We start from the raw sequence: 18,099 nt of genomic DNA, 5'->3' as shown, positions 1-18,099 counted from the left end.
TTTTATGTAGTAAAAAAAAATTTACGATAAAACTGAGTAACCTTTATAATAATAGAGTAAAATTTTAAAGAAAAAGAAAAATGTTAAATAGAAAAGGAAAAAATGTGAATCAAGAGTGTTGAAGAGATTTTATGTTTTTTTTTTTCGGTTTTTATAAGCTCAAGCTCAAGGTTTTAAAATTTGCAAGAAAACTTTATATTAGTCTAAAGAAGATCGCGAAACTTAATGGTTGGTATTCGTTTAATAACGTTTACTATAAGTTTAGAAGAAAAATAAAATAAAATCTGTTATTGTTGTGTTTTACGTAGTCGTTGAAAAAATAATTTTTTTTTTTTGCTATTATTGGTGCATTCACACTTATTAAATATTGAAATTATTGTATACATAGGTATATACACACATATATTTTGTGTATTTCATTTTACATACATATATAGAATACATATTATTGTATAGAAAAAGTTGTAATGTTTGTGAAATATAAATTTTGATAAAATAATTACTTGAAATTATTTGAAAATTTTGGCTGTAATATTGGCAATCATATAACAAATTACATACATATATAAAAAAAAAATTTTTTACAAAATGAAATTGGAAATTTTAATTATTTACTTTTTATGTTCAATATTAACTTTTTTACATGAAGTTATTGGGAAAATTGATAACGATTACGGTAAGTTTAATAAATTTTTTATTCATCAACATTTTTACATATGTACGTACATGGTACATATAAATAAATAAAAATAAAAAATTTTAAAAATAGCGGGAAAATGTTCATTTTAATTGAATCAATTTGGAGTGTATATGTACGTCATATAAATGGGTATATACCTATAAGTACTTATGTATATTCTTATTTGTCATTTATTTAACAACATAGTTGAAAAAATTTGAGTACCACCCCACTGGTATAATGTGATATGGCTAAATCGCTAGTTACAATTTAAACGTCAATAGGAGTAAAGTTTTATCTGACTTTTTAGAAACTCACAATATTTTGTTGGTAGTACTTGTAGATGTTTCCTCTAGCTTTGGACGTAGTTAAGAAAAACTAAAGAACGATTCGTTTATATAAGTAGGTGTTCAAAAAAATTCCTTACTATCATACTAATTTATAAATTCTTATAAACTACAATAAAAATTTATTGAATTAGTTTGTTTACAATCGTAAAGCGTTACACATTTTGTCATTATAAATATTACATCTGTTCTATTCCAAAGTACTTACATTTATATATGTATATCACATTAACAACTTACATAATAACACTTCAGAAATATAACAGTCACTAAATAACTTATATAAAGGAGCAATTGAGACAAATACAATTAAGTATGTAAGTTAATTTCGGTAGATTGCTATCCGATTACATATGTATTTTTAGATATTAAATCTTAGATTTCTCCTAATATACATATATATACGGGATTACAATTATGGAATAATAATCAGCTACGCTAATAGCATTCAAACTAATTATAATGTAATTAAAGCAAAAACAATTAATTTTGTAGCATACAATATTAAATATTAGGTAATGGTATACTGCAACTAACTAAATGGTTAAAAATTTTCTTAAATTATTTTATAAGTGGTAAGATTTCAATATCTGATAAGGTTAACAAAATGTTTTTTCTGTTCCCCGAAGACTAAATTATTAATATAACGCATATTAAATTCTAATTGAATTTCTATTTAAATTTACACAAAAATATTATGTATGTATGTATGTAGATTGTAGATTCTTATTTCAAGATCGAAATTCAAATAACAAAATATTTACAGACAATGTTAGGTTATGTATTATGTTACGAAATTTAGCTTATGTTTTTAAAATCTCAATAGAATTGAATTAATTTTAAAATAAAAATCAAATTTGAAATTGAATTTTTTCTATAAATTAGACATCATTGAGTTATGAGCTTTTAGTTTAAATGCAAACTTCTTATATCGTAAATAATTATTAGACTATATTATGAAATATGAAAAAATGAAATTAAATATTAAAAAAATTTTAATATTAATTGGTTTCTTTTATTTAATACCATCAATTTTTAGTCTTAATATAAAAATTATTGAAAAAACTATTAATGAACAAATGAAAATTAATAATTTTTATTTAGAAATAAGTGAAATAATAAGATCTCAAGAAATTCCATTAAATTTTGAAACAATTTTATTATTTTATAGTAAAGTTGTTAAACATGATTTTAATGTTATAATAAAAAAATTAAATATTAAAGTTCCAATAATCATTTCTGATACAATCAGTGACATTTTAAAAATGGATGAAATTCATATATCAAGAAATCTACTAATAATTATTATTGTAAAGGATATAGAAAATAGCATTTTTAAGGATATAAAATTACCATTAACAGATTTTTGTGATGCAAAAATTATAGTTTTACAATGGAATACTAACAATGAACAATATAAGGATTACAGTGGAATTCAACGATTTTTTGAAATAATATGGGAAAATTGGTTTATCAATTTGATTTTGATTCGTATTAATGAAGAAACATATGAATATGAAATATTTGAATATACACCATTCCCAACAATTAAATATAAAATTTTAGAGGATAAAAATAATTTATTTCCAAATAAATTAAATAATTTACATCGATTTGAATTTAAAAGTCCTGTTATAAATTTTAAACCACCACTTGTATTCACATTCTATGATAAGAGAACAAAAAAAATTGAATGGTCCGGTTATTATTTAATTTTTACGAATTTTTTATCAAAATATAATGGAACTTATAGTGAAATTTTTTCAAATAATACAAAAGATATGCTAAAAATTGAATTTAATATGGAATTATATCGAATTTATAATCCAAGAGATTACACATATCCTTTTCTAATAAATGATATGTGCTTTATGTTACCAGTTAAACAAGAAATTCCTGGTTCTTTATATTTTTTATTACCATTTCCATATGAAGTTTGGTGTTTGGTAATATTTTCATTTTTATTTACAATTTCAATTGAAATGCTATTAAATAAATTTACTTATGGTAATTCAGATTTTGGATATTCATTTTTAGTAGCATTAACAACAATACTATTCCTTTCTACACCATTTAAACAAACAAAATATTTTCAAGTACATTTTAAAAGAATTTTATATGTAATTTGGGGTTTTGTTATAACAAATTATTATTTAGCATTATTATATAATTTTGTTGCAATACCAAAATATCCAAGTCAAATAAATACATGGCAGGAATTGGCTGATTCAAAAATAAAAATTATTATGACACATGAACATGCTGATCTTATGAAAAATGCTGATGTACCAGAAAATTTAAAATCATATATTGTGCCAGTATCAAGTGATGAATTTGAAAATAGTCGTAATCATTTGAATATTAGTTATGGTTATTTATCTATACCAATTACTGGTAAATTTATTTTAGAAGTTAAACAAGATTCAACTAAACCAATATTTCGATTATCAGATATTTGTTTTTCAACACGTCTATATGCTTTTGGTTTAAGAAGAGGTTCAATTTTCCGAAATATATATACAAATTTTTTTATGGAAAGTCGTGCACTCGGTTTAATTCAATATTGGGAATTAAAGAGTATTGGTGATGCTAAATCAGCTGGTTATATTAGATTTAGAATTGAAGAAAAATATGATTTATCACTTATGAAATTTAAGCATTTTATGTTTTCTTTATGGGTTCTATTAGTTGGTTTTATTGGAAGTTTAATATGTTTTTTGGTTGAGCAATGTTTTCGTAAAAAAAATTAAAAATTTTTTAAAATCAGTAATTGCTTGGATTATCCTATCTATATTGTTGAGGATTTTTTTCGTCAGTTTGTTAAAACAATATCGACACAGTTTGTTTTTATTTCAATTATAATCTAATTGGTATTCTTAGTGAGTATACTTATGTACCGAACTGTGTCAGAATATAAATGAACTACTTACTTATAGAAGAATTTGAATTTGAAACCAAACCAGGAACCAAAAACTCAACTTAGGCCATTATAAATCTTTGTATATTAGGTATGACTAATATTTGCACAGCTCATAATTTCACCGAATCCCACACACTGTAGATAACACTGTAAATATTGAAATAAAAAAAAATTAAAAAAAATATTTCACTTTTTCCATTAAATTTTAAATGCTCGTGATAAACTAAACTTTCTAGGATTCTATTTCATATACTAAACCCCAAAAAGGTAATACAAATATGTAGTTTGTTTTTTGAATATTTTAAGCGATTGTAGTGTGAGGTTAAACAAATATTAGACTAAACACTGTTATGATATTATAGTTTATATACCTATGCAATATAGACATGTTCTTATGACGACTAAGTAAAATTTGATTAAAGACACTGTTAGTCAAATTCCTACATAAACAACATACATATTATTACCCCCCAGCTACACGTGCACCAATCAATCGTTCTCTCTTTTACTCTTATCATATATGTACATGTGTGCATGTTTATTTATATAATAAAATTCAACTACAATTAAATTAATTATGTACACATAAGTTTTCCTTAGAAATATAATAATATAAATTACATTTCATAATAATAGACTTTTTATAACATTATTATTTTGAATTTTTATTAAAATGTCTGCGCCTAAAACAGATTTACTCAACCATGAAAATTTTATAAATAAATTTGTTCAGTTCAAGAAATTTTCCGATTAAAAAATGTCTCCTTATAAAATTATTGCTTTCTATTTAGTTTTAATACGTTATTTAACTGAAACTACACTAGATCAATATAAAAATATATTTAATATAATTAAAAAACAAAATAATCTATTTAATTTTGAATCAATTTTAATAATTTCATTAGAAAAGTCACCAACATCGCCGCCATTACCACAAACAAATAATTTTCAAAATAATTTTAAAGAAATTGAATATTTTATTAAATTTTTATATAATGATGAAGATTTCGAAAATACACCAAAATTTATTTATGATAATTATAATAAAAATTTGAATTTATTTTATAATTTATTTAATAATAATATATTAGTATTAATATTAATAAATAATAATAATTGTATAATTGAACAATTAGAACCATTTTTATATTTATTATCAAATCAAAGAACAATTAAAATCATTATTATATTATTTAGTAAGAACGTAAATTCTTACAGTTCCCATTATTACGATAATAAATATGAGATTAATAATATTTTTAAATATTTATGGAAATATAATTTAATTAATTCAATATTAATAACATATAATTTTAAATTTAATTTAATAAATATATTTAATTATAATCCATTTCCAATTTTACAAATATATAAAAATCAAAATTTTAATAATAATGAAAATAATTTATTTATTAATAAATTAAAAAATGTTAAAGGATATGCATTTTTAACTCAAACATTAAATAAAATTCCAATGTTTTATTGTTATAAAGATTTGAAAAGAAATCAAATTAAATGGCGTGGTTATTATTCATTATTTAAAACATTTATTGAATATATAAATGGAACAATTCATATATTAGACAAATCAATAAATATTACACTAAATAATACAATTAAAGATAATATCGAAATCGATATTACAAAATATCGTATTAATCCAAATTCTACAATCAATTATACTTATCCATGGTTAATGTCGAATTGGTGTATTATGTTACCAATAAAATCGATAACATCATCACATTATTTTTTATCACCATTTCATTATGAAACATGGATAATTATAATAATTTCAATATATTTTCGTGCTCTTATCGAAATGTTATTAGAAAAGTTTTATACAAAAAAATCTGATATTATTAATTCATATTTAAAAACATTTTTAACAACACTTTATTTACCAATTAAGAATCATAATAATTATAAAAAAAATAAGAATTGTAATAATACATTTTTTCTTCTTAAGAATATTAATTTACAATTAAATTATTTAATTGGTTTTATATTATCAAATTTTTATTTAGCAATATTTATTAAAAAATTAACAATACCAATATATGATACAAGTATACAAACATGGGATGATTTAATTAAATATAATTTAAGTATAATGTCATCATATGATTTAGCTGAAGATATGAAAAGTTTTGATGTACCATCAAAAATTATCGAACAAAATTTAAAAATTGTATCGAATACAAAATTTGAATTAGAACGTATGAAATTAAATGATAATTATGGTTATTTAGGATCAAAAACAATGTCAGATTATATATTGTCAATGTGTCAAAATTCAAAAAAACCAAAATTTTATTTTTCAACAATTTGTTATACAACAAGAATATATGGTTTTTATATAAGAAAAGGTTCAATATTTCGTGATTTATTTCAAGAGTTTACAATTAAAATGCGTCAATATGGTATGTTACAACATTGGGAACGTAAAAGTAATTATTTTGTATATAAAATTGAGAAGAAATTAAATTTAAATTTAAATAGTAATAAGAATGAATTAAATGTTTATTTAAGTTTTAAATATTTTACTTTTGCAATATATTTATTAATTGTTAGTTATATAATTAGTACATTAGTTTTTTGTTTAGAATTATATTTATATAAAAAATCATAAAATATTTGTGCACATTAATAATATTTTTTATAATTATGGGAAATTAGAATGTACTTTATAAGAATTGTTTAAATAAAGACGGTATTTTTTATGAAAAAAGAGAGAAAAAAAATTTTTTTGATGTACTTACTCACTTAATTTGATCTTAAAATCGTTAATTGTTAAAATCGGTGGCTAAGATTTTAGCCAACAAGTCAATTAATGGTTAGTGAGAGGACAAGAACGAAAAATGACATTTGACTTTTCAAATATGCACGAGTTGTGTTCACAATTATTCTAAATCCAATTTTTTTAAATCTGTTTCTAATTGCAAGCATATTCACAAAAGTATATAGTAAATTAAGTTTCTAGTCAGATGCAAGAATTAATTAAGTAATTTGACAGATTTGCATAAAATGTTTTACTTTGCATGAATTTTTATTTGTTTTGCTTTTGTTAATTTCAATAAAATATCTGATATTTCTATTATTTTATTTGCCACTTTTAATTCTTCAAATTATTTAAAGCATTTGTAATCATGACACTTGTAATATTTACATAGTTTATATTTTTTATTTAAAATATTCTTGGAGATATTTAAAAAAATCTTTTGTAAAACTTTAAACACGTTTTCTGGCTAAACTAGAAGAGATAGAGCGATTTTAAGTGTTTTTTGTGATCACTGAGAGTCCGCAGATTCTGCCAATATATGATAATAGGTTGTAGCAAAAATATTCTTGGAGATTTTTAAAAAAAAAGCTTTTGCAAAACTTTAAACGCGTTTTCTTGCTAAACTAGAAGAGATAGAGCGATTTTAAGTGTTTTTTGTGGTCACTGGGAATCCACAGATTCTGCCAATATATGATAATAGGTTGTAGCAAAAATATTCTTGGAGATTTTTAAAAAAAAAGCTTTTACAAAACTTTAAACGCGTTTTCTGGCTAAACTAGAAGAGATAGAGCGATTTTAAGTGTTTTTTGTGGTCACTGGGAGTCCACAGATTCTGCCAATATATGATAATAGGTTGTAGCAAAAATATTCTTGGAGATTTTTAAAAAAAAAGCTTTTACAAAACTTTAAACGCGTTTTCTGGCTAAACTAGAAGAGATAGAGCGATTTTAATTGTTTTTGTGATCACTGGGAGTCCGCAGATTCTGCCAATATATGATATCGGTTTTGATGAAATCTTTTATGTGAGTTTATTTTGGCAATGGCACAGATTGATCAACTTTTGGAATATATCGAACCTCTGGAACTGAAACTTTTTGCGGGCTAATTTTACATTTTTGCGTATATAAAGAGAAATAATCAACCGATTTCTTTGAAATTTAATATTCAAATTAGGGATGTAAAAAAAGAATTTATAAAGTTTTTGGAAATATCAGGGCTCGGAAACCGATTTGGAGGCTAATTTTGAATTTTTTTACCATATCTACGGAACAGATTGATGGCGTTTCTAAAAATTTGATATTTGAGTTCTGGTTATTATCGAAACTAACTGGTGAACCTTTCCGGTGATTTGGATGGCACAAGGTAAAATTCTACTAAAAGCCAAATATAAAATTTTCTAGGTATGTTAACTAAAAACTGGCTGGCTTATTTGAAATTGAAAGGAAGTGTTCAAAATGCATTTTCGTAATTTTCTGTAACATTTTCACTAAACTAGGCAATATACATTCCGGTCGGTTATGTGCTCATCACATCAAATTTTTTTTAATTGTAGAAGTATAAAAGGTACGCTTTCTCATATCGCGACGTCGTGCTATTTCTACAATCCTGATAAATACTTTCCAGTTTCTGATGCGTCTCATATGAGTTTCAACAGAAGCATTCGTATGTAAATATTATTTATATATATATTATTTCGAAAATAATTAATTAGGTAAGGACAATTTAAAAATTGAGTGTAAGTATGTTATTTTAAAGTTTACTTTACATATATGCAAAATACTTACCATTCGAATAAATGTAAGTAAATTTGCTTCCAAAAATTTGTATTTTTCACATTTTATTAACATTTCATTTAATAGATCAACAAAAAAATTTTAATTTAAAAGTTAAGCGTAAAAAAGAAGTTATTATTGAAAAATTTTCTTATATAATACTTTAAAAAAATTAATTTCAAATAAAAATCTTATAAAACTTATAAATAGACCAACACTTAAAATAAGAATAACATTGTAAAAATGTTTTAATTTTAAAATAATTTGATTAGAATTTCGTAAATCAGTTTTTATAATATTTGTTTCAACTTTATATGAAAAATATTTACTATAACGTTGCCAAAATTCAATTAAACCATATTGTCGCATTTTAATAATAAACTCTTGGATTTTTTCACGAAATATTGATCCTCTTATCATATAGAAACCATAAATACGTGTTGCAAAACAAATATTTGTAAAATAAAATTTTGGTTTTTTACGATTTTGTCGATTCAAATCAAATATATAATTTGCCATAAATTGTGATCCCAAATAACAATAACTAATATTTAATTTTGATCTTTCCTCTTCAAAAATTCTATTTGGAACTTTAATAATATGTTGATAAACTGGTTTTGGTACATCTAAACTTTTTAAATCAGCAGCCAATTGATATGATGATAAAATTGGTATTTCTAATTCTAATAATTCTTTCCATGTATCAATACTTTTATCATAATTTGGTATTGTTAAATTTTTAATAAAAAATGCAATATATAAATTTGATAAAATGAAACCAATTAAACAATTTAATATTATTTTAAAAAATATTTGATAATTATTTAAATATTTTTTTGATATTGCTGTTGGTAAATATAATGTTGTTACAATTACAATTAAAAATGATTTTCCAATATCATAAATTCCATTATAACTGGTATGATTATCAATTAAAATATCAATACCAATTCGTAAATAAATTGAAAATAATATTAAAATCCATGTTGTCCATTGAAATGGTGATATAAAATACCATGATGTTGAACCCTGTTGAACTTGAAGTATAATACACCATTCATCCATAAAAACTGGATATGTAAAATTTGATGTTGAATGTGGTCCAATTCGATATTTTGTTAAATCAAATTCTAAATGTTCATTATTTTTAATTAAATCTCTTAATTGTGGTAAAATTTTAATTGTACCATTTAATGAATCTATAAAGGTTTTAAAGAGAGCATAATATCCATACCATTCTTGAGTTTTTTTAATATCATTATAAAATGTATAAAACATTGGTGGTTTATTTAATATTGGTGTTTTTATTGCATAACCATTAAGATTTTTTAATTTATCTGGAAAATAATTATTTTCCATTTTTATTATTTTGAAATTATCAAATGGCAAATAACCGAATGAACAATTTTTATACGATAATGAATTTATTATTAAAATAGAATTAATTAATTTATAATTCCATAAATTTTTAAAAAATTTTTCAATAATAATCTTTTTATTTATATCACTACAATATTCATAATTTGTATTAAAAATAATTATTTTTGCACTCTTATAATATTCGAAAATTCGAATATATTTTTCAATTCGAAATAATTCTAAATTATGATTTCCCGTTAAAATTATTGTCAAAATATTTTTATTAAATAAATGAAATATATCTGGAATTTTATTAAAATTTTCATATAAAATAATTTTTGGTATTTTACAATTTTTTATAAAAAAATCATGTAAAATTTGATTTTCAACATTTTTTATTATATTTGAAATATTTGTATATAAAATTAGTATTGAATTAAAATTATAAATTTCATTTTTAGTACATAACATTTTTAAAAATTGAATATTTTCTTTAAGAAAATTTTCATTATGATTGGCAGTAACAATCACAAAAATTGTTATTATTAAAAAATGTTTCAACATTTTTTATTAATTTTTTATAATTTTTAATAATTTTTATTAATATAAATCATGTACGTATAGTGACTCTTTTGAATTTTAATACAAAATTTAAGGTATATTTATGACAAAATTGAAAATTCACTGGAACCTTTCGTGTTGGGAGTTTTCAAAAAAACTAAAAATGAATTTTTTGCATTTACTATGTGTGAAACGTTAATTTATCACGTCATTCCGAACATTAAATAATGTTAAAACGTTTTTAACTTTTAAAAATAAACGAAATTTATTAAAATTTCCAATTGCAGTCTATAATTTTATACAACGTATAACATTATAGACTGATATATATACATATATATAGACCAGTCATATAAAGTGTATATAAAAATAATTAATAACAATTAAACAACTAAATTAACATGTTACATTTTTAATAAAATATTGTCGTTCTAAATGAATAACACTAAGAGTATAACAGATACAAAATGGGTATGAGGCGCTTTTAAATGAATCTAAATATTTATGTAAGTGTTTTTGTTTTTTTTTTTGGGGGGGAATTAATTAATTTATTTAATTAAAACTACAATTGAATTGAGATCGATAAGACCAATTTGTTTTTAAATAATTATTTTTAATGGTTTTTTGTTTTTGCAATATAATTATACTTGGAATACCTTGTATGACTTAGGTTATTAGGATAATTTGATGAATTGCATAATATATGGGTATGGGCATGGTACAAATTTTCTTTTTAATCATCTGGTACGCGTGAAATGCAGAAAATGTGTTTATAATCATAATGTTTTTACAATGATTTATTGCAAATAATAAATTATTAAAAAATTTTGAACAAAAAGACAGAATAGGAAGAAAGCCATGCATGTGGTCTTAATTTATAAATTGCTTAGTATTGAATTCTGAACTTTCAAAATAAAATTAAAGTATGTACACTAAAACCATCAAGTTATAAATGTGAAATAAAATTAGAATTGAATAAAAAATTTAAATGCAAAATTTATTAGAGAATTTTGTACTACAACTATATACAATTAAATTTAAAATTTTAATTATAAAATAAGAATAAAGAAAATAAATATACAGTGAGTACATTTAATTTAACTAAGTACAGGTAAGTTTTGCATGTATGTATACGTATATGAGAGTTATATAAGTATAATTAGTGTACTAAAACAATTATTACATATATGTTACCCTATAGTTAATACTCTTTGTTGTTTTATCAAACCTAACATTGAAATTATGAATTGTTATAATTTATTATTTATTTTTGTTCTTTTTATGGAAGGAACAATTTGAGTTCTGCGTGTATTAAAAATTTATTATTTTCTCCTTGATTTATCTAATACTAATAATATGAGTTATATAGTGAAAGTATTTGTGAATCTATATATGTAAGCCACACCATACTTAAACTTGTAAAATTTCAACAAATTTTTTTGAAAATTTAGATCGTACAACTTAACTTCTAAAAGATATATAGTTATATTACTTTTAAATCAATTTATGCTTTGTTTTAAGATTAAATAAGCTTTAATCTTAACTGGATTCTGTAGATTTCAAAGGCATTCACTGAAGAATGTGAAGCTTTCATCTATTTAAATAGTATTTTAAAATAGGGGGGGGGGGGGGGGGGGGGAGGGTCCATCGTGCAGCGCAACAGTCTCGTATTATACAGAAACTGTACCACTTAATTTTCATAAGATGCTCAATTTATTAGAAAATAATTGCAGAGGGAGAGTTTTTTTTAGGTATAACACTTGGCATGTAGGTGCACCATTTTATATCGAATCGGGATTAATTATCAACTCAAACTAATCGTCAATGAAGAAGTACTGAACAGATATTTCGGACCATATTTATTCTTAGAATATTAACTATTATAATTTTATAAAATTAGATTAATAATCAATTATTCATTTATTGTTTGTCGAAAAAATTTAAAATTAATCAAAATTCTTAGTATTTCTATAACACAAATGTTATATTTATTACTATTAATTTGCATTTTTGATTACCTGAAGTACTATTTCCTTATATATAATAACTATTATAAAAACGATAAAAGTATAACAATAAAAAAATTAATGTAGAACAATTCAAAATATTAAAATGCAATAGTACGAGTATAAGTTTCCCTAAAATTTCTTATTTTATCAGTTTATGCCAAAACATTGTAACGTTTTGTATACTTGTAACAATCATACACGTATTATCGAACATAAATGGAAACAAATACAATTATAAAAATTTTACAAAATCAAAATAAAATTCATAATTTTTCTAATATTATAATTTATCATGATGATAAAGATATTGAAACAAAATATTTATTAAATAATTTATTAAGTAATTTAGAACTTCAAATATTAAATATAACATTTGTATTATTAACAAAAAATGACATTTCATTCAAACATCAATTTCGAATAGCTGATGAATTTAATCAAAATTTTCTCGGATTAATATTTTTAACACGAAATTATTTTAATGAAATTTTTAATATTTTAAATTTAAATTTGGAAAGAATACATAATTCTAAATTTCTAATAATAAATTTAATAGATGAATTAAAAAATTATAATAATTATTATGAATTTTTAAAAAAATGTTGGATTAAATATAATTTTATAAATTTTGTTTTAATTAATGAAATAATAAATGTGAGAAATTTTTCATTTATTGAAATTATTAGTTATACACCATTTCCAAATTTCAAAATAATTAAATTTAATGAAAATGATGATGATTTCTTTCCAAATAAATTAAATAATCTTTATGGATTTGAATTTCGGACAAATGTTTTGAATACAAAACCACCACTTTATTATAGTTATATTGATAAAATAACTGGTAGAAAAATTTATATGGGTATTAATGAACTTTTTATTAATTTTATTTTACATTTTAATGGAACATTTAAAGAGATTTCAAATGAAAATCAATTGAATTATAATAGAGAAATTTATGATGAACCAAATAATGAATTTAATATTAAAATTTATCGTATAAATTTAAAAAGTACATTTAATTTTACATATCCATTTAAGAAATCAGAATGGTGTTGTATGTTACCATATCATCATAATTCAAATATATTAAATTATTTTTTGAAACCATTCACCTATGAAGTATGGATTTTAATAATAATTTTTCAAATAATATTTATTGCTGCCGAAACTTTATTTCATAAATTATCTTCTAGTACTAGTAATGAGGATCTAAGAAAAAATAATATTGATATTGGATTTTCATTTCTTTCAACATTAAGTCATACGATTTATATTAGTACTTACCTTAAAAAAACTAAAAATAATCGTATTAGAATTAAAAGAGGTTTAAATATTGGTTTTGGTTTTATATTATCAAATTTATATTTAGGAATTTTATATAAATTAATGACAACTGTTTTAACACCAATTAAAATTCAAACATGGCAGGAATTAATTGAATCAAAAATTAAAATTTATGCATCAACAGAACAAATTTTTGATTTAAAAGATTATAAATTACCATTTAATTTAAGTGATATTATGATCTCAACAACAGTTGAGAATTATGAAAAGGAACGTGCTAATATGAATATACAATATGGTTATGTTTCGACACCACATCAAGCAGAATTTTATATGAGAACAAAACAGAGTAAAAAAAATCCAAAATTTTATTATTCATCATTGTGTTTCTTACAGAGAATCTATGGTTTCTATTTGAGACGTGATTCAATTTTTCGTAATATTTTTAATGAATATTTAATTTTAACACAAAGTAATGGCCTTTTAGCATATTGGGAACGTAAAGGATATGAAAATTCAAATAAAGTTGGTTATAATTATAATTCGGAAAATTATATAGAATCTAAAATTATATTAAATTTTAATTATTTTATATTTCCAATTTATATTTTATTTTTTGGTTTAACTATCAGTTTTGTTGTGTTTTTATTTGAATTAATTTTAAATGAATAATATTAATGTACATACATATATGTATGTATATGCCTTCTACATAATGTTATACATAAAATTTGTAAAGAATAAAATACTATGAAATTTTGTTTGTGATTAAAAAATATTAAATGGCCACCTTGTTTATATATGTATGTTATTTTATTATGTTATTACTTTAATTGGAATTATGCGAGTACAAACCAACTGATATACGCAAATGCTTTCCCCTATTGTAATGCTCATGTGGAAAAATAAATTATTGTGCGAATTTAGTGAACTCCTTAATATATACATATTTATTCACTAATAATTAGGTCATACTTTTATAAGTTAAATACTCGTATGATTGCCATATTTATAGTATATTTTAATAAAAAAGGATTATAAAGGAAAATAGAACATTAACTATAGTTTTGAACATTAAACTAAATTATAACAATTACCTCAACATTTTCCCGAAATTATAATAGTTAGTCAAGAACTATAAATTACAATGTCAGAAAAATAATTCAATACATAATTTCAATATACTGCCCCCTGTTCGATTTTTTCTAATCTTTTCTTGAGAAATATTTAAAAATGTCTGTAATTAAGTCAAAAATGTTTTATATAGAACAGAGATATTAACAGACGTTCTCTAGATCAATAATAATATAAGAAATTCTTGAAATGAGTACAGCTCGTATCGCACGATTTCGGAAACGATCATTTTTAATTTTTGTGAGTATAATTCCGATTAAATTAATAGCGGTAAAAATAAGAGTATATAAGTCATAAAAATTGAAGTCAAGAAGGCAAACAATGCAAATATGGAAGTAAGGTTACAACAATGACCATGTACGTCGAGCGTTGACATGGTGTAATTAAGTTACAGTTTTTATGGAAATATTCGTATACCCTAATAAGATAAGGAGAGTAAAAAACTCTCGATGTCGTCACTAAATATAAAAAAACCTATTTTACGAGTATAATATAATTTCCTCTAATGTGAAATAAGGGAAATTGCTATTTTTGGAGGCAACAATCTACAACTTCAAAGAACTAGGTAAGATATCAAGAATAAATCACGATAAGCGTGCAAGATGTACTTAGAAAAAAACAAAATTTCCGGTAACAATTAAGTGAAACAAATTATCAAATCTTTTCGATTCGTGTTGTAAAAATTATAAGTACTTTATTTAAGAGAATATTGCATATTTAAGATTCATTTTGAAAGTGACCCAAGTCTATTTACAATTTCAAAACTCTTTTATTTTCAAAACAAAGAAAATCCATAGTAGAATCGGAGAGTAAATCCATATATTGTGAATCATACTCAAAGTTTTAGTTATTTTGAACACAAACTATGCAATATTTCATTTGCATTTAAAATGGACTTGGGTCACTTTCAAAATAAACCATTCATATAGTTTAAAGTTTCTTTTATTGCATAAATATTTTTTTACTTAAACAACTTAATCTATTATACAGAAGTTCAATAAAAAATATTAATAAACTTATTAATAATCCATTTCCTAAAACTAATAATGCAAATATAAAATGTGAAAAATTTAATAAATATTCATTAATTTTCTCATATGCTTTAAATTCAAATATTTTAGCTAAAAATCCATCTGTTGTTGTACCAAGATTTTCCCAATAATTTAATAAACCAAAATCTCTTGCTTTAAATAAAAACAATTTATATTCATCATTATAAATTATACCGTTATTATTGATTTTATAACTAAAAAATCTTGTGGCATAACAAATATCACTACAACGATGTGTTTTTGATTTTTTTATTGAATGTTGTGGCATATTTAATATTGCTTTAGCAATTAGTAATGATGTTAAATAACCAAATGATTTATTTAAATTAAAGCGTTCTTCTTCATAAACTTTAATTGATACTGGTAACACTATTTTATCAAAATATTTTGGTATTTCGAATGATTTCGATTCAATATATTGTTCATGTTGCATCATTATCTTTATTTTTGATTTATATAAATCAGGCCATGTATTAATTTGTTCTGGATATTGTGATACTGTTAACATTTTAAATAATATTGCTGTATAAAAATTTGATATAAAAAAACCAAATGTTATTGTTAATAATCGATAAATTTTCTTTAATGATCTGTCATATGTTTTAAATGACATTTCAGATATAAAGATAATCGATGAAATCGATATTAAAAATGTTTGACCATAATCAATTTTAATATTTAAAATATATTCATGTATAAATTTATCAATTATTGTTAATAAAATAATTATAATTATTATTAATAACCATAATTCTGTTTTAAATGGTAATAAAAAATACCAATAATTATCGGTATAACCTTTAACTGGTAATAATAAACACCAATTATCCATTAAAAATGGATATAAATAATTTTCGATATCGAAACCATTTATTCGATATTTTGATAAATCAAAATCAATTTCAATTTGTTCATGATTTTCATTCACAATTTTCTCGTTATCTATTTCAATTAAAGTTCCATTTAAATAATCAATAAAATTTGTTAAAATTCTTACATAACCGGACCAAATTTTTTTTCCGCTCTTTTTATCGATATAATAATAAAAAAATGGATATTTATTAGTTGGTATTGGTATAACATTAATATTATATTTTTTAATATTTTTTAATTTATTTTCAAAAAAACACTCCGATAAATTATTATTAATTTTAATTAATTGTAAATTATCAAAAGGTTTATAACCAATGAAAACAATTTCATTATTAAATTTTATAAAATTCTGTTGTAATAATATTAAATTAATAAATTTAAATTTCCATACTAATTTAAAAAATTTATTATAATAATTAATTAATTCTTTTCCATTTTTAATCTGTTCAATATTATAAAAATTATAATTTAATGTTTGTAATGCAATAACTATTATTTTAATATTTTTATTTTCATTTAAAATTATTGAATAATTTTTTAATAAAATTTCATTTTCATTATTATTATTATTTTGTAAAAATCCAATTGTTAGAGTTTTTTTTGTTAAAAAATTTTCTAATGATTTTGATAAATTTTTATTTTTTTCATAATTATTATTTAAATTTATTAATAAATAAAATGATAAAAAATTTCTTAAATTTTTTTCTAAATTATCAATAAATTCATTACAATTAAATTGAATTGTATTACAATTTGGTAAAAATATTAAAATATTTTCAAAATTACAATAATTCCATTGTTCTTTAATAATTAAATTAAATTGTTTATAAAAATCATTTGAATTAATTGTAGAAAAATTTAAATAAAATAAAAATGTTTTTAAATAAATTTTATATTTCATAATATAAAAATTTGAATTTGTTATACTTAATGTTCATCGATAAATGTTTTATACAAAACTAAAATTTTTACTTTTATTTTTTCTTATAGAAATGTTGATTTTATTAAGGACATTAATGTGTTATACACAATTGATGTGTAATTAAGTAATAATAAATATTGGAAAAAAATAATATTAGAAATATATGTAAATAATTTAATTAAGATTACAAATAAATAAAATATTTATATTGAAATATTTTATTATTATACTATTTAATAAATTTATAATGAAATTACAGAAATAAGAATAAATAATGATTATTATAATTCGTCAATTTATTTCCCTTCGGAATTATTATGGTTTTTTGTCTTTTAAAAATAACTGAGCTTGTTATATAAATAAAAATACATAAGTAATACATTTATGATTTAAATAAAATAT

The 18,099-nt window shown here is 21.2% G+C and overlaps 1 protein-coding gene across 1 annotated transcript in view; it reads left to right on the top strand.

The window, feature by feature from the left end:
* The first annotated feature begins 511 nt into the window (after window positions 1–511).
* The window catches only part of LOC129605258 (uncharacterized), a 78,269-nt gene continuing 60,681 nt past the window's right edge, over window positions 512–18,099 (top strand). Inside the window, exon 1 of the mRNA XM_055514904.1 lies at window positions 512–676. Within this exon, the coding sequence (XP_055370879.1) occupies window positions 589–676 (88 nt within the window). The 5' untranslated portion in view covers window positions 512–588. The remainder of the gene's footprint in view (window positions 677–18,099) is intronic.

This window comes from Condylostylus longicornis, unplaced genomic scaffold (assembly GCF_029603195.1).
Source record: "Condylostylus longicornis isolate FDR11 unplaced genomic scaffold, ASM2960319v2 ptg000002l, whole genome shotgun sequence".
Classification (NCBI taxonomy): Eukaryota; Metazoa; Arthropoda; class Insecta; order Diptera; family Dolichopodidae; genus Condylostylus; species Condylostylus longicornis.
The sequence above is the reverse complement of the archived record's forward strand: the minus strand, read 5'-3'. Positions and strand labels throughout refer to the sequence as shown.